General features: G+C 43.9%; 1 protein-coding gene across 5 annotated transcripts; it reads left to right on the forward strand.

The window, feature by feature from the left end:
- Positions 1-1087: 1087 nt before the first annotated feature.
- On the forward strand, positions 1088-7361 carry diras2 (DIRAS family GTPase 2). Of its 5 annotated transcripts, none has more exons than XM_078215391.1 (2): positions 1088-1252; positions 5470-7361. In XM_078215391.1, the coding sequence occupies exon 2, from the start codon at positions 5496-5498 to the stop codon at positions 6090-6092; it is 597 nt and encodes a 198-aa protein (XP_078071517.1). In that variant the 5' UTR covers positions 1088-1252; positions 5470-5495; the 3' UTR covers positions 6093-7361. The 5 variants fall into 5 exon arrangements, with proteins under 5 accessions (XP_078071517.1, XP_078071519.1, XP_078071518.1 ...); XM_078215393.1 differs by lacking the exon at positions 1088-1252 and adding an exon at positions 4410-4450; XM_078215392.1 differs by lacking the exon at positions 1088-1252 and adding an exon at positions 4985-5117.
- Positions 7362-20305: the final 12944 nt, after the last annotated feature.

Here is a 20305-nt window from a genome sequence, read left to right on the forward strand (position 1 = left end):
AAATTGTGGAACTCCCTCCCCAACAGCACTGTGGATGTACCTCCATCACATAGATTGCAATGGTTGAAGGTGGCTGACCTTTACCTTCTCAAGGTCAATTGGGGATTGGCAATGAATGCTGGTCTAGCCAGCAATAAAAAAAATTGGTCAGTCACAACCCTGGGGCTTCCAGGAATTGGCAGGGGATTTGACTTCTTCAGGGATTCCTTGAAGACATTCCAAAGCATTTCCACTGCCCTCTTGGGATCTCCTGTAGTGACTGAGTTACGATTCGGTGCTTTGGGAGTCTGATAACAGGCATAAAAACAACATCTCCCACCTACGAAGCTGGTTCGGATTGATTAGCACCTTAATGCTGGGCAGGTTGGCTTGGGAGAGAATGTTAATGTTGGATGCCTTTCTTGGCACCAGATTTGGAGGATCTTGTGAAGACATGGCTGATGGTTCTTGGGTTCATATGACAGTCATGCCTTAAACCCTTGACCATTTATTGCTGAACAGAATTCTGGTTAATGGTTCAGGGATTTGTCCTGGAAATTAATGTGCATTGTAATTTTATTAGAGGAGGACTCTGGATCATTCATTAGCCATGAAGGAAATGGGCCCCCTCTCCAGCACTACCTCAATGACTCCCTGCTGGAAGATACATACAGGTGAGTGAAGGCAGGATTGTGCTCAGTTTGGATACCCATTCAATCAACAGGATCTAAGAAGGTTCACACGAGAAAAATGGTAACTTAGGAAAGGATTGGAATACAGTCAGGGCCTGTTCACCAGTTTGCCAGCATGAGTCAACCCCTTCTGCAGGGGACAACATGACTGGGGCAAAAAAAAAGAATAATTTGTCAAACTGTCGCTAGGATCAATCCCCCTAATACTCCAAATACCTTTACATTTCTTAGACAGTGTTTACTGAGAAAATCTCCAAAGATCTCCCCCATTGTTCACACAGGATATTCTGCTGAGGGTGAAGATGGGAAGGAGAGTACAGGCGACTCTTATTGTGAAAGGAATCACGTGCCATCTGTCGACAGCAAAAACAGGAGGTGATCTAATCTGAGCTCCAGGACTCAGAGCGAGAGCACTGCTTCATTCCCTGTGTAGAGTAGACGGCAGAAAGCCAGAGTGTAGCAGACACTGCCTCCCCACTCTCACTGCTGAGACCACTGCAGCCGGAAAACTGGAGCCATCGCGGCGGCATGTGGACCTTCCAATCTTCCTCTCCAGTTTAATACGCGGATCCCTTCCTGAGGTAAAGTGTTTTCCATGTTTGAGAAACGAATAGCGGGCACATGGACCTAGCAAAATGATTCAAATGTATATGCCAACATAGTACCCACTTTGCCTTCAATAATGAACAGATGATTAGATTGATATTTCAGATATTTTGGAGCTAGCCTACTTTCTGTGAAAGGATGGTAGTATCTCCGGGCTCAGAGCACAGTCAGTGGCGACGCCTTTATTGTTTGAAGGTGAAGGAGCCGGCATCCCTGCTGGAGTGGCAACATTTCCTGGATCTTGGGAATGGGTGTGCCCTCCGGTTTAATTCTGGACAGACAGGTGATCCGTCTTTCATTTTAGGTGAAATCAAATGCACAGAGTATATTATACACCAGCCAAAATAACCCGAGTGTTTGCAGATGTGATGCCGTGTGTGCTGCTTGAAGCTGACCGCTTGAACAAATAGACTGCACAATGCAGGATGTCTCATATTGGGTATTCAGCCTGGGGGAAGCTGATAGCAGATGCTGCATGATGGGACTGATCGCTGTGTCCCAGCCTAGCGATCGTTTCGCCCTTAAAACTGCATTTCAAATCTGGATTAGTCTAACAAAGAGCCGCAGAGCATCATCTGTGTGATTCTGAGCTGATTTTCCAGAGGTGATGGGTGTACAGATCATTCAGAGAGTGGTCTCAGTTCATTCATTGGAAACTCACGGTCCGGTTCAGCATTGATAACCGAGCCACCTGGGAACATTCTGTCAGCATTGCCTGGATAGTCTAATGCTTGCAGAACACGCCCCTGGTCACTGCATTAGTCAAACTCAGCAGTGTGCAAAAAGACATTTCCCTCTTGGGGCATTTCTGAAATGTTAACAATGCCGGCCTGTGCTAGGGAGCGGGAATGGGATATCTAATTAAATGGCAACGGTCTCACGGAGAGAAAAAAAGACTAGCGAACTGAGGGGGTGACCCAACCTTCGGGTTCGTCTGACTCACCCCCCTTTGAATAGAATCAAAATAATTCAATTGATTAATAAACAGTACATCCATGTCAGTGGGATGCGCCTGAAATTTGGAAATAAGAATTTCGCTGTTTTTTATATATAGGCTTAATCTTCGAGGTCAGTCGAAGCCCAGAGATCTCTTTCAGAATGCTGAGACTTTTTCAACCTTCACAGTCACTTACTGGCGATCTGGCATACCTGAGCACTGGTTAATGAAAGCTCCAGTCCGTCAACTTGAATTAAACTCTCAATTTTAACATTGCATTCTTACACTCGGAGCCCATTACTTCCAATGGCCCAGCTAACTTCAGACAGCGCGGTCTATACTTCCGAGCTGAGCCTTCATTTCCCATCAGAGGAAAGGAACGACAGCTGAAGCCATGAAGCGCACTGTGAACAATTCTCCGCCATCCCCGGCCTCAAGTCGGATTCACTACCCCCCTCCCCCCCCCCGCCTTGCAAAATGCGGAGGATATGGCATTGGCCATGGTCTTGGGGTCCTAATGATAGATCTTTCTCCCTTTTGTACATTTGAACCCAAAACGAATGCAACCTTTCGTCTGGCTCCCATGGAAGATGCTGAATTCCCTCTAAAATGTTAGATAAATATGTGGCAATAAACATTCTACGTCTTCTAAAACAAGATTTAAAATAAAGATATTTAACCATCCACTTTGTCAGCATTTTTGGCAATATTATGTTATTGATGTTCCATTATTTCACATATCAGACAAGGCTGTGGACCAGGAGTGCCAGAAAATGGGAAAAGGATAGCTAGGTGCTTGATGGCAGGAGCAGACATGATGGGCCGAATGATCTCTCTCTGTTAAACGCCATAACTCGATGACAATTTATGATTCCAAAAAATTGAGTATTTGGTTGTTCCTGAAATGACTGGGGGCGGGGGGGGGGGGGTGGTTGGGGGTGGTGGGGTGCTGCAGAGTTGTCCTTTTGGCAATGTATGTCAGCAAAAGTGATCAGAAATGGTAACAGACAAATACTTTCAACGCTGAAATATTAAAGGCCGATGAATAGCTGACAGTGTTTTGCTTTATATCCACCTAATATTATAGACAAAAACTTTGTCTACATCACGCGCATGAAGGCAAATAAATACAAATGTATGATCTCTACCCCTGTCAGTCTATGTACTGTATATAAACTGACTGGCTGAGGCTAATCCGGGTTTTATATTTCTCTGGCAATGTTTGGGGAGGCAAATATAACTAAGATCAGTTCTCCCTCCAAAAATCGACTCAATATTGAGCTGGCGATATGTTCGAATTCGACACGACACTCGCAGCAATGAATTTGAATTCGTAAATGTGCCATCCTGTTACATATTTTTGCACGGTCTCATTTCGGTCTCCTGAAATATAACTGAACAATGCACTGAATACAAAAGCCTAACTTTCGAAATGAAAAAAGCCATTGCTCTGAATGCTGTTCCTTAGCTCTTTGGTTTTGCATTTGAAAGATAATAATCAAATACCAGATTAAAAATGCCAAGTTAGTGAGGAATCATCAACTTTAACCATCCGCTGGTGGTCCCCCCCATGTTTCTATTGTCTCTCTGAGATATAGCTGATTATTAGGCCTTGCATTTAACTATATAACTTACACTTTTTTTTTAGATAGCGCTTAAGTATCTGGTCAAATCCATTGTCCGCTAATAAGTGTATGTCAGAAATAAATAATAGATTACATTCTCCTTATAGGACGAAAACCATATGTAATTGCTTGTTTAAAATAGATCAGAAAAGGGCTCCACGCGGCCTTGTTTGATGGATTCGGATGGGTTTGGACTGGTCATTTGTCCCCAAAAGGAGGTGGGAGTGAATTAAAAGGGCGGTCAAAGAAGCCGAGCTCCTTAATCAGACAGATTTATTCTCAGAGAATTGGAGCATTACGGAAGCGTGAGATGAAATGTAACATTAGAAACACCAAAAAAACCCCTGACTGCTGAAAAGCTGGAATGGCTATTTACAGTTCAGACAGCCCCGCTGGCTGCTTTACACAGGCTTGACCTCAGGGAGCTGCACTGACGCTGTCCAATTGGTGGCGATGATGACCCTTAGAAATGGATGAAGTGCAGGTTATTAAAACCGAGTGAATATTAAACCTTGTTAGTGCTGACAGACAGAGGCGGCGGGGGGTTGATGTGGAACGCGCTCACGGTCTGGGAAAGTAGGGAAGGAAAAGCTCAGTGAATGTGGAAACAGGTCTGGCATCATCTGGGAGGGGAGTGGGGAAAGCTTAATGACTGGGAAACAGACCGTTCCACTGGGAAACCTTCCTTGTTCAGACTGACCCTACCCAACATTGTATATAAAAACAAACAATGGCCGGTTGTTCGCAGTCCCTGAATTTCTACTCTAGCTTTCCAAATCAGTTGCTAAATTTGACAGAGGTCAGCCGGATTTGCGGTGGTCAAACTCCCCGGGATGAAAAGCTGCCCTGAAAAGAGTAGATTTTTTTTTGTTGGTGCTGACGGTGCGGATTTGAGACACGCTGCGCTCCCTCGCTCTCCTCTCGCCCAGGAAGATTTATTAGCAGCATTGCCTCAGCCTGAGCCCTGTTGTTGCAGTATTCTGACGACAAGCACCAAGAGGTAGCAGTGAAAATTACTGATGACGATAGTCAGATCCCCGTCTCCCTGATCACACACCGAGCTCTCTAAACAAACCAGATACGTAACAACATCCCTGCGTCTCTGGAGCCTTAAATATCAGACAGAAACTCCCTCCAGCCCTTTCAGAGAGCAGGAAGCCGACTCCTTCATCACTGATCCCCGTGCAACCTTCAACTAACATGAGTCCTCAAGACTGAGCGCACAGCGGCTCGACCCAAGCGATCGGTACATTACAACTGGTACTGTTATCTCGTAAGGTAAATTTATATATGTTTGACAAAATAGGCTGCAGGGGCTGTAACATTGGTTGTATGCAGAGCAGGGTCAGGGGGACTGGGCGGTGCATGTTCTGCACCCATTTTTACCCCTGCTGATCCGTGGCTCGGATGCTCAGATGGTTAACTGAGAACATGCACTTTGTCATTTATTCCAGAGAACATCTCTCCTGCTCTGCAGACACCCGGAGTGGGAGAATGTAACTGGGCTTCAGTGCGTTAGAGGATTCTTGCATAGTGACTCTGGTTAATCAGCTGAAAGATAACACTGCCTTGCAATAAAGATATGTTGGCTGTAGACATGAGTAATCTATTTTTTTCCCTTTGACTCTAGGTGACAGTCTGAGGCAGCCTGTGAAGATGCCGGAACAGAGCAACGATTACAGGGTGGTGGTGTTCGGAGCGGGGGGCGTGGGCAAGAGCTCGCTGGTGTTGAGGTTTGTCAAGGGGACTTTCCGGGAGAGTTACATCCCCACCATTGAAGACACTTACCGCCAGGTCATCAGCTGCGACAAGAGTATCTGCACTTTACAAATCACCGACACCACGGGCAGCCACCAGTTCCCGGCCATGCAGCGCCTGTCCATTTCCAAAGGGCACGCCTTCATCCTAGTCTACTCCATCACCAGCAAGCAGTCCCTGGAGGAGCTGAAGCCCATCTACGAGCAAGTGTGTCAGATCAAGGGGGACGTGGAGAGCATCCCCATCATGCTGGTGGGCAACAAGTGCGACGACACCCTGCGGGAGGTGCAGGCCAGCGACGGCGAGTCCCAGGCCAAGCGCTGGAAGTGCGGCTTCATGGAGACTTCGGCCAAGACCAACCACAACGTCAAGGAGCTCTTCCAGGAACTGCTGAATCTGGAGAAGCGCCGGGCCGTGAGCCTGCAGATCGACGGCAAGAAATCCAAACAGCAAAAGAGGACAGAGAAACTCAAGGGCAAGTGTGTCGTTATGTGAGCTGCCGCACAACCGAATAAGCAACAACCCTCTGGACAACCAACCCATCAGACTGGGGCTCAGAGAGGCCGCCTGGGGAGGGGGGTGGGGGGAGGGAGGGGGTGGGTGGGGGGGGAGGGGTGAGTAACCCTGTCGCCGATGGGTTTATCTCAAATGTGAAACGTGTTGTCCCTTTTGCCCCCTTATTAAGATAAAATTAAAGTTTTAAAATATAGTGTCCCATCAGAGAACCATCAGGTTGCTCTGATAGAGGAGGTGCGTCTTGGTCATAAATAAATAGCCAAACTCCTGGTTTAAATGATCTGAATGCACCATAGATATTTATATTTCAGTACAAGCAGCTAATAAAAGCACACTCATTTTGGACATGTTCAGTCACTTTTTTTTATTAAAGCATAGGAACATATTCACAATAAATAAGCACCTTATTAATGCAAGCGGATATACATTTTGGCAGATGTTTTTAAAAAATCGCTCGGCAAATAGTTTCAATCAATATAGTTAAAGATCAGAAAAACGGACTATTGATTTAAGCTATTTATATAATACATACATTTAACCTTGCATGAGGTTTTATATTTAAAAAAAGCATATTCTGAAATCCGTGCCGACAATGCACGAGGTTTAATCCTGGTGAATTTCTCATTGCACCATCACTTTTTTCTCAATTTTTCTTAAAGGCAAGGGAGGGGATTGTGGGGAAACAGACTAATGAAATAGCACATGATCTTGTACCTCTCAGTTCATTTAGCGTAGCACCAGTCAACTAATAAGAAATACATGGCAATGTCGTCTTAAAACTGCACGATCCTTTCTTGTATTTATATATAAAGGAACAGTTGGTACATCCGTGTCAACCGTTTAGTGCACAGAACACACGAGGAAGGAATGCTGATGCAGAGAAACTTTGAAATTAAAAAAGCAAAAATGCAGCAGAGAACTCGATCTAATGTCATTCGATATTGGAATGAAAGTTGGCAGAAGTTTAAATATATTTCAATAAAGCGTCTATTCGACCGAGAGAAAGGATAGTGAGTCAATTTGTACAGACTTATTCTTCCAAACGCTCCATACCGAAATATATCCTTCTTTCCTTGGGGCAACTTGCTATGATATAGAAAGAAAGCAATTGTATCTATTCTGTTCAGAAGCATCGAAGTATATTTCATTAATGTTATTTACAAATGCCTGTACATAAGTCATCTGTGCCTATAACTTTCTATACTTCCTACGCTGTATATTTCAAATCGACAATAAAATAGTTGAGTTTATCAGAGTTGGGTGTGTGTGTGTTTTTCAATAATCCCCTCAGTACTGACCACGAGCCTCCCATATCAACGCCGATACAGGACATAAGTACATTGAATTATTTCTGCAATCCTTTCTAAATCTAAAGAGCACTTGCGCTCTAAACCCGGACAGCAATAGGAGATCTGATTGTTGCATTGTTCCTACCGACAATGTTAGTGAGCTTGCTTAGGAAGAGATGCATTCTAAGTGCTGCCCTTTTCAATTCAGCACAGGTCCACTGATGCCTGGATAGCTCCGCACCTCCCTCTCATGTGACCGATCAGTGACGCTTTCAAGTCTGTGATCTCGGGAAGTTGAGGTTAGTTAAATTGGATATTTTTCTCTCTGGTTTTAATCTGTAAACAAACATACCAACTACTGCAGTTAAATGTTAAAGACTGAAACCAGCACAGTCGCTGTGTTAAATGTACTATATTAACGTGAATCCTTTCTTTTTGAATGGACTTACCACTTAAACTATATTAATTAGAACAGTTTAGCTTTACAGCGTCTTGTTTTGTGAAGGTGAGAACATAAAAAGACCTTGAATCAGAAAAGGCCATTCACCATATTGAACATTGATGTTCCCCTTATACATGCACGGCCACCTCAATCTTGGACCCAGCTCCCTGCCCCCATGCTTATACTCCGCTGTGGCTCATTTGACCTCATAGTTACAAAGTTGTGGATTTAAGACCTTCCAGATTTGAGAGGAGATATCTCCATTGCAGTGTCAGTACTGAAGGGGTGCTGCCCTGTTGGAGGCCCTGTCTGCCTCCTCCCCGCTCCCCTCAGGTGGGTGTAGGAGATCCGGCGGCACTATTTTGAAGCAGAATAGGGAACTTATCCCTGGTCTCCTTGTCAATGTGCCAATGTTTATCAACATCATAAAAACAGGTTATCTGACTACTATCACAATGCTGTTTGTGAGAACATGTTGTTCACTAATTGGTTGCATTTCCTACACTCCAAAAGTATTTCATTTGCAATAAAGTGCTTTGGGACATCCTGCAGTCATAAGTGTTATATAAATCTTTCTTTCCTTTTCACACATCAATCGAACAGATCTGGGTAAGACCTCAGTCTGTCATTCCCAGACTTCTGCATTATTTGTTAATGATGAGGCTACACCTCCAACAGGGTTATCGAGGTCGCAGCAAATTATCAGCAAATGTGATAACTGGGGAACGTCCAGACAGATATAGAGGAGTGTGCTTCAAGTAACTTACTGACAATGCCAATCTATGCCATATAATGGCCTGGATTTTGCAGTAGCAATAACAGTGAAACTGTGAGCATTCATTGTCCTTATTCCATGGAAGCTGACAGCAATTTAGGGAATCTGCATATGTGCAGAATAGCATAAAAATCCCAAAGTACAAAGAACAAAGAAAATTACAGCACAGGAACAGGCCCTTCAGCCCTCCAAGCCTGCACCGATCATGCTCTCCGCCTGAACTAAAACCCCCTATCCTTCCGGGGACCATATCCCTCTATTCCCATCCTGTTCATGTATCTGTCAAGATGCCCCTTAAAAGACACTACCGTATCTGCTTTCACTACCTCCCCCGACAGCAAGTTCCTGGCACCCACCACTCTCTGTATAAAAAACTTGCCTTGTACATCTCCTTTAAACTTGCCCTTTGCACCTTAAACCTATGCCCTCTAGTAATTGACTCTTCCACCTTGGGAAAAAGTTTCTGACTGTTCACTCTGTCCATGCCCATCATAATCTTGTGGATTTCTATCAGGTCGTCTCTCAACCTCCGTTGTTCCAGTGAGAACAAACCAAATTTCTCCAACCTCTTCTCATAGCTAGTGCCCTCCATACCAGGCAACATCCTGGTAAATTTTTTCTGTACCCCCTCCAAAGCCTCCACATCCTTCTGGTAGTGTGGCGACCAGAATTGAACGCCATATTCTAAGTGCAGCCTAACTAAGGTTTTATAAAGCTGCAACATGACTTGCCAATTTTTAAACTCAATGCCCCGTCCGATGAAGGCAAGCATGCCGTATGCCTTCTTGACTACCTTCTGCATTGCCACTTTCAGTGACCTGTGTACCTGTACACCCAGATCCCTCTGCTTATCAATACTCTTAAGGGTTCTACCATTTACTGTATATTTCCTATCTGTATTAGACCTTCCAAAATGCATTACCTCACATTTGACCGGATTAAACTCCATCTGCCATCTCTCTGCCCAAGTCTCTAACCGATCTATATCCTGCTGTATCCTCTGATGGTCCTCATCGCTATCTGCAAATCCATCAACCTTTGTGTTATTCGCAAACTTACTAATCAAGTTACATCTTCCTCCAAATCATTTATATATATTACAAACAGCAAAGGTCCCAGCACTGATCCCTGAGGAACACCAATTGTCACAACCTTCCATTCAGAAACACACTCTTCCACTGCTAGCCTTTGTCTTCTATGACCGAGTCAGTTCAGTATCCACCTTGCCAGCTCACCTCTGATCCCATGCGACTTCACCTTCTGCACCAGTCTGCCATGAGGGATCTTGTCAAAGGCCTTAGTAAAGTCCATGGTTGACAACATCCACTGCCCTACCCTTATCAATCATCTTCGTCACTTCCTCGAAAAACTCAATCAAGTCAGTGAGACGTGACCTCCCCTTCACAAAACCATGTTGCCGCTCATTAATGCATCAAATTATTTCCAAGTGGGAGTAAATCCTGTCTCGAAGAATCCTCTCCAATAATTTCCCTACCACTGACGTAAGGCTCACCAGCCTGTAATTACCTGGATTATTCTTGCTACCCCTCTTAAACAAAGGAACAACATTGGCTATTCTCCAGTCCTCTGGGACCTCGCCTGTAGTCATGATGTGGAGATGCCGGCGTTGGACTGGGGTAAACACAGTAAGAGTTTTAACAACACCAGGTTAAAGTCCAACAGGTTTATTTGGTAGCAAATGCCATTAGCTTTTGGAGCGCTGCTCCTTCGTCAGATGGAGTGGAAATCTGCTCTCAAACAGGGCACAGAGACACAAAATCAAGTTACAGAATACTGATTAGAATGCAAATCTCTACAGCCAACCAGGTCTTAAAGATACAGACAATGTGAGTGGAGGGAGCATTAAGCACAGGTTAAAGAGATGTGTATTGTCTCCAGACAGGACAGCTAGTGAGATTCTGCAAGTCCAGGAGGCAAGCTGTGGGGGTTACTGATAGTGTGACATAAACCCAACATCCCGGTTGAGGCCATACTCATGTGTGCAGAACTTGGCTATCAGTTTCTGCTCAGCGACTGCGCTGTCGTGTGTCGCGAAGGCCGCCTTGGAGAACATTTACCTGAAGATCAGAGGCTGAATGCCCGTGACCACTGAAGTGCTCCCCCACAGGAAGAGAACAGACTTGCCTGGCGATTGTCGAGCGGTGTTCATTCCTCCGTTGTCGTAGCATCTGCATGATTTCCCCAATGTACCATGCCTCGGGACATCCTTTCCTGCAGCGTATCAGGTAGACAACGTTGGCCGAGTTGCAAGAGTAGGTACCATGTACCTGGTAGATGGTGTTCTCACGTGAGATGATGGCATCCGTGTCGATGATCCGGCACATCTTGCAGAGGTTGCTGTGGCAGGATTGTGTGGTGTCGTGGTCACTGTTCTCCTGAAGGCTGGGTAGTTTGCCGCGGACAATGGTCTGTTTGAGGTTGTGCGGTTGTTTGAAGGCAAGAAGTGGGGGTGTGGGGATGGCCCCCACAGCTTGCCTCCTGGACTTGCAGAATCTCACTGGCTGTCCTGTCTGGAGACAATACACATCTCTTTAACCTGTGCTTAATGCTCCCTCCACTCACATTGTCTGTATCTTTAAGACCTGGTTGGCTGTAGAGATTCACATTCTAATCAGTATTCTGTAACTTGATTTTGTGTCTCTGTGCCCTGTTTGAAAGCAGATTTCCACTCCATCTGACGAAGGAGCAGCGCTCCGAAAGCTAATGACATTTGCTACCGAATAAACCTGTTGGACTTTAACCTGGTGTTGTTAAAACTCTTACTGTGTGACCTCCCCTGTAGCCAGTGAGGATACAAAGATTTCTCTCAAGGCCCCAACAATTTCCTCTTTTTCCTCTCTCAGTATTCTGGGGTATATCCCATCAGGCCCTGGGGACTTGTCTACCTTAATGTTTCTCAAGAACCCCAATACCTCCTCCTTTTTGATCTGAACATGACTCAAACTATCTACACATCCTTTCCCAGACTCATCATCCGCCAAGTCCTTCTCTTTGGTGAATACTGCCACAAAGTATTCATTTAATACCTCGCCCATTTCCTCTGGCTCCACACATAGATTCCCTACCTCTCCTTGAGTGGGCCAACCCTCTCCCTGGCTACCCTCTTGCTCTTTATATATGTATAAAAAGCCTTGGGATTGTCCTTAACCTGCTGGCCAATGATTTTTCGTGACCCCTTTTAGCCCTCCTTACTCCTTGCTTAAGTTTCTTTCTACTTTCCTTGTATTCCATGCTTGCTTCGTGTGTTCCCAGCCTCCTTGCCTTGACAAAAGCTTCCTTTTTCTTTTTGACTAGGCTCACAATATCTCTCGTTATCCAAGGTCCCCAAAACTTGCCATACTTATCCTTCATCCTTACAGGAATGTGCCGGTCCTGAATCCCTATCAACTTACACTTGAAAGCCTCCCACATGCCAGATATAATGACACTATGTTGACACTATAGATGCCAACATAGTGACACTATGTTCTTCTAGGAAGGTGCCCTGTTGAGGTCTCCCCAGTCTGCAATTCATAAGTAATCAGTGAATGACAAAACCTTCTACTTTGACACTTTAGTCTCCCTGTAATGGCCATTGAAGAAGTTACATCTTGCTGAATGAGGTCTTAAAAGCACACCAATTTCTTATTTACTGCTAATCATCCTTTCTACCCCTGAAAAGCTGATTTTATATTTTTACAATGTCAAATTTGCTCATTATGATAAAAAAGCACATTTTTGAAATATTCTTTGAGGTTTGTGTTTCTTTAGTCTATCTTCTAATTTAACCCAATAGTAAATCTTTTATTTCAGTATCCAAAAATTTAAATAAGTGGTGTATTTAGTTTCCTGGTATGCCAACCTGTGAGAATGGTACAAAGTAATTGTCTCCTTCTCTACTTGCTGTCATCACTGCTGCTGACACCTAGAGATCCCCCATAATAGTGCCAGATTTAAACTGCAATCAGGAAAGTGGAAATCCATTCCACAAGAGATTATTACATTTTTGTGGACAGCTTTCTTCAAGGTCAGTGGCGAGTGCTGGTGCTGACTGCTGTGCTCCCAAGTTCTAGATACTCCCTCAAAAGGAAACATCCTCTCCATATCCACCTTATCAAGACCCCTCAAGGTCTTGAAGGCTTCAATTAAGTTGCCTTTTATTCTTCTAAGTTCCAGTGGATAGAAACCTAGCCTGTCTAACCTTTCTTCACAAGACAACGCAGCCATTCCAGGTATTAGTCTGTTAAACATTCTCTAAAGTTTAGTTTATTTATTAGTGTCACAGTAGGCTTATCTTTACGCTGCAATGAAGTTCCTGTGAAAATCCCACAGTTGCCACACTCCGGCACCTGATTGGGTTCTCTGAACTGCTTCCAATGCATTTAAATTGCTTAAATAAGGTGACCAGTGCTGTACAAAGTATCCAAATGTGGTCTCACTAGTACCCTGTGCAATTGAAGCATAACCTCACTACTTTTATTTTCAATTGCCCTTGTAATAAATTATAATATTCTATTAGCTTTCCCACTTACTTTCTGTACCTCCAAATGGCCTTCTGTGATTCATGCACAAGAGCACCCAGATCTCTCTGCACCTCAGAACTCTACAATCTCTCACCATTTAGATAATAAGCTTTTTCATTCTTCCTGCCAAAATGGACAACTTCACATTTTCCCACATTTTACTTTGATGTCGATAAATTGAAGATAATATACATGAGCGCAATATACATAACCCATACGTTTTTGTAAACATTAACTGGTTGTCTGTTAGTGAGGTTAGAAAAGCAAAAGAATAAACCTTTTTAGTTATTTTCACTGGAAGTATCTACTCAACGTAAAGTTCTATCAACAAGGACCAAATGAATATGAGAGTGCATGTGTAGATAATTTAGGGGAAGTCAAAATGGTCATTTAATCTGCAATAAATCATTGGGGAAATTACATTAAAAATATTTGAAGCTTTGGATTCTGTACTTCAAAAGGACATGAAGGCACTAAGGAGAGTTCAGACAAATATTACGAGGATGATTCTGGGACTTTGGTCTAAATTTGAAGAGAAACTCATTGATCTGAATATATAGTCATTTTGAAAATAAATACTTTGAAGGGACACATCCACATATTTAAAATAACTGACAGCTGTAGGACAACATAATTTAGATTGAGATTGTATAACTGGATAATTTCTAAGTGTAGAACTGATGCAAGAAGCATTTTAAAAAGTGATCAATAGAGTTCAGGAGAAAAAAGTCTGTTTAAAAAAAAACTGAATGAATGAAAGAGATTTGTGTAAACTAAAACTGAAGAAAAAGTCATACTCTGAAAGAAAAAAGACAATAAAGGAAAGGATGGAAATAGGGATTAAGGGGATTAGGAAATAACAAAAAAAAATCAGGAATGCAATAAGGAACCCAAAATTTAAATTAAAAACAAACATAAAATAAACAATAAAGATTCTACAGACGTATGAAAGAGGAGAATTGAGATACAGTCACTAAGGGATGCCTGGGATAAGCTCACAAATAATAACAGTGAATTAGCAGAAATATAGAGTAATTGCTTTGTTTCAGATTGTATCAGTGTCTAACAAGGTGGACATAACATTAGAAGAAAAGATCAAAAGGGATATAAAGACACCTTTAGACAGATGGGAACGAGTAAATTGATAAAGGGAACAAACTTAACAAGGATAAAACCATGGGTCTAGATGGATTACATCTGCACATACTCAAAGAACCAAGGGAGAGATAGCTGAAGTGCTATATATGTGTACATATGTAAACATTTAATAGAAAATGGAATGGTTCCAATGATAGCATTCCAAACCCCGTAGAGACCAATGACTTTTTAAAAAAATATTAATTTCCCAGCAACTATCAGAAATTATCACACAAGATTCCATGTTTTCAGACTTTTGCTGTAGCAAATAAACTACAATCAACATTGACTAAATATTACTTAGTAGGCAAATATTAATATACAAAACTACAGAAAAGGTACTTTTCCCTATTAACCAACTAACACTACTGAAACCCACATTCCATGCTACATTACAGCACAATGTCAGCATATATGTAGCCTTGTAGATAAAATTCCAAATTTCACTTTGTGGTTAAACACATCTTCTCCTTTCCTCATTTGGGTGAAACTTCCAATGTAATTTTAAACAAAATTCCCTTCACTCAATCTTTTGAGCATACATGAATGCACTTTGAGCAGCCAAGATCCACTGGTGACTTCTTTATCTTCAACTCTCCAAAACTAGCTTTGTTTCTTTGAACAGGCGATCCACCCTCACCAGCACTCTGCTTCGAGGTTAACCTGACAATAGTTCTTTCCTTCTGCCTGGCATGACAACACCTTTGTTGGTCTTCTTCCCCAAATCTCTCTGGCTGACTGAGAATCCAAGAGTTTGTATACGGCAAGAACAGCTGCCTCCTCTTTTGTGTTCAGGTGTTACAACTTGCACCTTTACTTCAAATATGTTTTGACCAGAGCATCTGTCCCCATGGCAACCAGGTCTCATGCGTTTGTCTCCGGGCAGATTTCTTACAAAGTCCCTCTCCAACTGTTCCATTTTACCCGAATTAAAGGAGATAATTTAAAACATATATCCTGCAATTATATACCAATTCCTATATTGAAAAAGTGAGAGAAAAAAAATCCAGGGAACTATAGAGGAATTAGTTTAACATCTGTGGTAGGAAAGATAATGGAATCTTCACTTAAAGAGTTAACTGGAAAGCATCTGGAAACAGATTTCAGAAGTGATGGCATGCTTGGCCAACTTTATTGAACTCTTTGAAAAAGTATCAAAGATTGACAAGGATAATTGTGTCGATGTAATAATACACATACGTAATTGGCAAATGAATTCCAATATGAATAAATGTGAGGTTGTTCATTCTGGTGGAAGAAATGAAGTCTAAATGAGCATAAAGGAACAGAGAGATGCAGGGATGCCAATACACAAAATACCAGAAGCATTGCATGTTAATAAGTCCATTAAAAAACAAAGAAAGTACCAGGGTCCATTTCAGGAGGAATAGAATTATAAAGCAGAAAAGTTATGTTAAATTTGTAGAGAATCTTGGTTAGACCATGCCTAGACTATTTTGGTTCTAAAAAGAGGAAGTGTACAAAAGATTTACAAGGATGATACAATCCCTATCAAAAAAGATTGAGCAAGTGGTTTTCGCTAGAAAAGAGGAAGTTGAGGGGTAACCCGATAGAGGTTTTTAACATAATGACAAGGGAGACTTAGAGAAAATTCTTCCAGTCGGGGGAATCCAAATAAGGGACCATAAAGAACATATTCACTATTTTTTCTTTACTGTGCACGACTGATTCATTTAAGTACATGGGCCCTTTAATTTTTTTTGTAGCACCCCATAATCTTCTTAACTTAAAGTGATCAATTTATGCACAACCTCCGTGGGAACTTTGGACATAGTCACACAGCTTTGAGGGAACAGTGACCACAAATATCAGATAGTCAATAATAAATCTAAGAAGGAATACAGAAAAAATGTCTTTAATCAGAGAATGATTAGAGGGTGGAACTTGCCACTGCAATAAATAGCTGAGTCAGCATAGCATTTAAAGGGAACGTAGATAAGTGAGAAAGGAATGGAAGAAATATTAGTAAGGTGAAGTAAGATGGGAGGAAGTTCATGTTCAGCATAAACATTATCACAGATCTGTTGTTGCAGAATGGCCTGTTCGTCGGCTGTATATCCTGTGTAATTCTATGTAAGGTCCGATGGGGAAAGAAATCTGCCCAGTCTGTCCTATATGTGATTCTAGTTTTACACCAAAATGGTTGATTCTAAACTGCCCTTTGAAATGGGCTAGAAAACCAGTCAGTCATTTTCCTCAATTGAAAACAATTCGACTCCCTCATTGTACAGTGGTATGAACACAGCAGCTCATCATGCAGGTGGAAGCCCATGGCCCTGGCAATGATCACTCAAGATTGTGACAGTCCTCTGTGCATCTGGATTTAACTCATTGTGGCAAATCAAAGACTGGCTATTGAACAACAAGGGCTATCCATTCATAACATGACATATGACTCCAGTGAGGAACCCATGGACATGAACTCAGTCGGCTTAGAGTGAGAGCCATTCTGGGATAAGAAATATTTTAGAGCCACCATTGGTGGCCTCAAGCAAGATTTCAGCTTCCTGCATTGACTGTTCAGGAGGAGCCCTGCAATACTGAGATGAGATAGTGTGCTGCAACTGACTATTATGAGGGAATAGAACTCCAACCAGCAGTTGAGAACAAGGACAGAAGCACAAGGAAAAAAAGTGAAGGAAATGGTGGAAGAAGAAATGCAATAGGAAGTGGAGGAACACAGTGAGGAAAGGAGGCTAGAACAAAGAACAAAGAACAAAGAACAATACAGCACAGGAACAGGCCCTTCGGCCCTCCAAGCCCGCGCCGCTCCCCGGTCCAGGATTGAATCCTGAATCCAGGATCCCCGCCCAATTTTCCAGCCTATCTACATACCAATATCCTATCCACCGAGCTGTCCCTCACAGCTACGATGCTTTGTTCATTACAACCTATTAACTTACCCCCACCCGCCCATTCCAGACCATGTGATCTCCAGGGAGAGGCGAAAACCCAGAGTGAAAAACCCCAGGGCCAATATGGGGAAAAAAAAATCTGGGAAATTCCTCTCCGACCCCCTGAGGCGATCGAAACGAGTCCTGGAGATCACAATGGCCCCGATCGGAAAATGCTTCCCAACCCTAGTCATTTCCACTTCCACGAACACCATATGAATCCCCTGCCCCCGAGACAGGTTCCCAACTATCCGCAGTCTCACTCTGTACTGGCACCAGTAAGATGATCGTAGAATGAAGCCTTGAAACGAGAAACCAGGAACAATTAGCCCGCGCCGCTCCCTGGTCCAAACTAGATCACTCTTTTGTATCCCTCCATTCCCACTCCGTTCATATAGCTGTCTAGATAAGTCTTAAACGTTCCCAGTGTGTCCGCCTCCACCACCTTGCCCGGCAACACATTCCAGGCCCCCACGACCCTCTGTGTGAAATATGTCCTTCTGATATCTGTGTTAAACCTCCCCCCCTTCACCTTGAACCTATGACCCCTCGTGAACGTCACCACCGACCCGGGGAAAAGCTTCCCACCGTTCACCCTATCTATGCCTTTCATAATTTTATACACCTCTATTAAGTCTCCCCTCATCCTCCGTCTTTCCAAGGAGAACAACCCCAGTTTCCCCAATCTCTCCTCATAACCAAGCCCCTCCATACCAGGCAACATCCTGGTAAACCTCCTCTGTACTCTCTCCAAAGCCTCCACGTCCTTCTGGTAGTGTGGCGACCAGAACTGGACGCAGTATTCCAAATGCGGCCGAACCAACGTTCTATACATCTGCAACATCAGACCCCAACTTTTATACTCTATGCCCCGTCCTATAAAGGCAAGCATGCCATATGCCTTCTTCACCACCTTCTCCACCTGTGACGTCACCTTCAAAGATCTGTGGACTTGCACACCCAGGTCCCTCTGCGTCTCTACACCCTTTATGGTTCTTCCATTTATCGTGTAGCTCCTCCCTACATTATTCCCACCAAAATGCATCACTTCGCATTTATCAGGATTGAACTCCATCTGCCATTTCCTTGCCCAAATTTCCAGCCTATCTATATCCTTCTGTAGCCTCTGACAATGTTCCTCACTATCTGCAAGTCCTGCCAGTTTTGTGTCGTCCGCAAACTTACTGATCACCCCAGTTACTCCTTCTTCCAGATCATTTATATAAATCACAAACAGCAGAGGTCCCAATACAGAGCCCTGCGGTACACCACTAGTCACAGGCCTCCAGCCGGAAAAAGACCCTTCCACTACCACCCTCTGTCTTCTATGACCAAGCCAGTTCTCCACCCATCTAGCCACCTCCCCCTTTATCCCATGGGATCCAACCTTTTTCACTAGCTACTTAGTAGACAGCCTCTTTCTACCCATGCTTCATGTGATCAAGTAATTCACAATGAATAACCTTAACCACACTTCCCCATTTACCAACAATCTCATATATTATCTTTCTTCTATCACTGACCATTGCATCATTCTATTTCCTAAACAAAAGAATAAAAACGACCAGGAAATTCACATTCTAACCGATTTCATATATTCAGTAATGATGTAATGCAAAAGAGAATAAACACATCACCCTTATTCATTCCTTAGTGTCTGCCTTCCTTGTTCCTTTGCTTGTCCGAATGTTTCTAATATGTGCTTCCTCAGTGGCTGCACAATTAATGATAAAAAGCACCTTGGGCCCCACAGACATTGCCCCACCCCCACAACATTACTGACCCCTTTATCCCCCTACCCCCCCGGCCACCCAGACTGATTGCAGCCCTCTCCCATCCTTCCCTCCACTGATCTCAGGCATTTTGGCAGTGGACACCCATTTCCCCCCATCGATCTCAGGCAGAGAGATCCCCCTCTCCCCCCACCGATCTCTGGCAGAGCGATCCCCTCCCTACCCCAGACCCTCCTGCACAAGGCCCTCATCTCCTCCTGACTCTGATGGCTGTGTGACACCCCCCTCTCTCTTCCCTGTCCCCAAATCATTGAGGCACTGATCCATCACCGCCCCCCCCCCCCCCCCCCCCCCCCCCCCCGCCCCCCAACAGCACAACTGTAAATGCTCACTTGCCTTCCCCTCAATGCTAACAAGCAAGCTGCATGGAACTTGCTGGAATGCTCTGCCAAACTGCCTGCAGCTGATCTGCCCTAACGAGGGGCAGATCCATAATAACCCCAAGGATGGACAGGCAGGTAGGCTGTGCAAGAAAAAATGAGCATATAACAAGCCCTTCCCCAATTTACTGAGGGCGACCTCGGGAGGTTGCTGGATGTGGCAGAGACGAGGCAGGACACCCTCTTCCCCCCAGGAGGACGCAGACCCAGGGGGGCTGATGGCAATGCAGCCTGGGAGACAGTTGCTGCCTCGGTCAGTGCCATGGCACTGGCCTCCAGAACATGGAAGTGGTGCCGCAAGAAGGTCAATGACCTCATCCGAGCAGCAAGGGTGAGTGCTTAACCCCATCTAGCATCTTCCCCCAAATTTCCCTCAGATGCTCCCATCCCAGGTTGGGGGAATTAGCTCAAGTGGTAGACCGCTCGCTTTGCATGTGAGAGGCAGTGAGATCAATCACCACATTCTCCAATTTGATTTTTATTTTCTAAATGGGAAAATGCTTAGGAAATCAGAAACACAAAGGGACTTGGGAGTCATTGTTCAAGATTCTCTTAAGGTTAACGTGCAGGTTCAGTCGGCAGTTAGGAAGGCAAATGCAATGTTAGCATTCATGTCGAGAGGGCTTGAATACAAAAGCAGGGAGGCTGTATAAGTCTCTGGTCAGACCCCATTTGGAGTATTGTGAGCAGTTTTGGGCCCCATATCTAAGGAAGGATGTGCTGGCCTTGGTAAGGGTCCAGAGGAGGTTCAGAAGAATGATCCCTGGAATGAAGAGCTTGTCGTATGAGGAATGGTTGAGGACTCTGGGTCTGTACTCGTTGGAGTTTAGAAGGATGAGGGGGGATCTTATTAAAATTTACAGGATACTGCGAGACCTGGATAGAGTGGGTGTGGAGAGGATGTTTCCACTAGTAGGGAAAACTAGAACCAGAGGGCA

Source organism: Mustelus asterias, chromosome 6, assembly GCF_964213995.1.
Source record: "Mustelus asterias chromosome 6, sMusAst1.hap1.1, whole genome shotgun sequence".
Taxonomy (NCBI): Eukaryota; Metazoa; Chordata; class Chondrichthyes; order Carcharhiniformes; family Triakidae; genus Mustelus; species Mustelus asterias.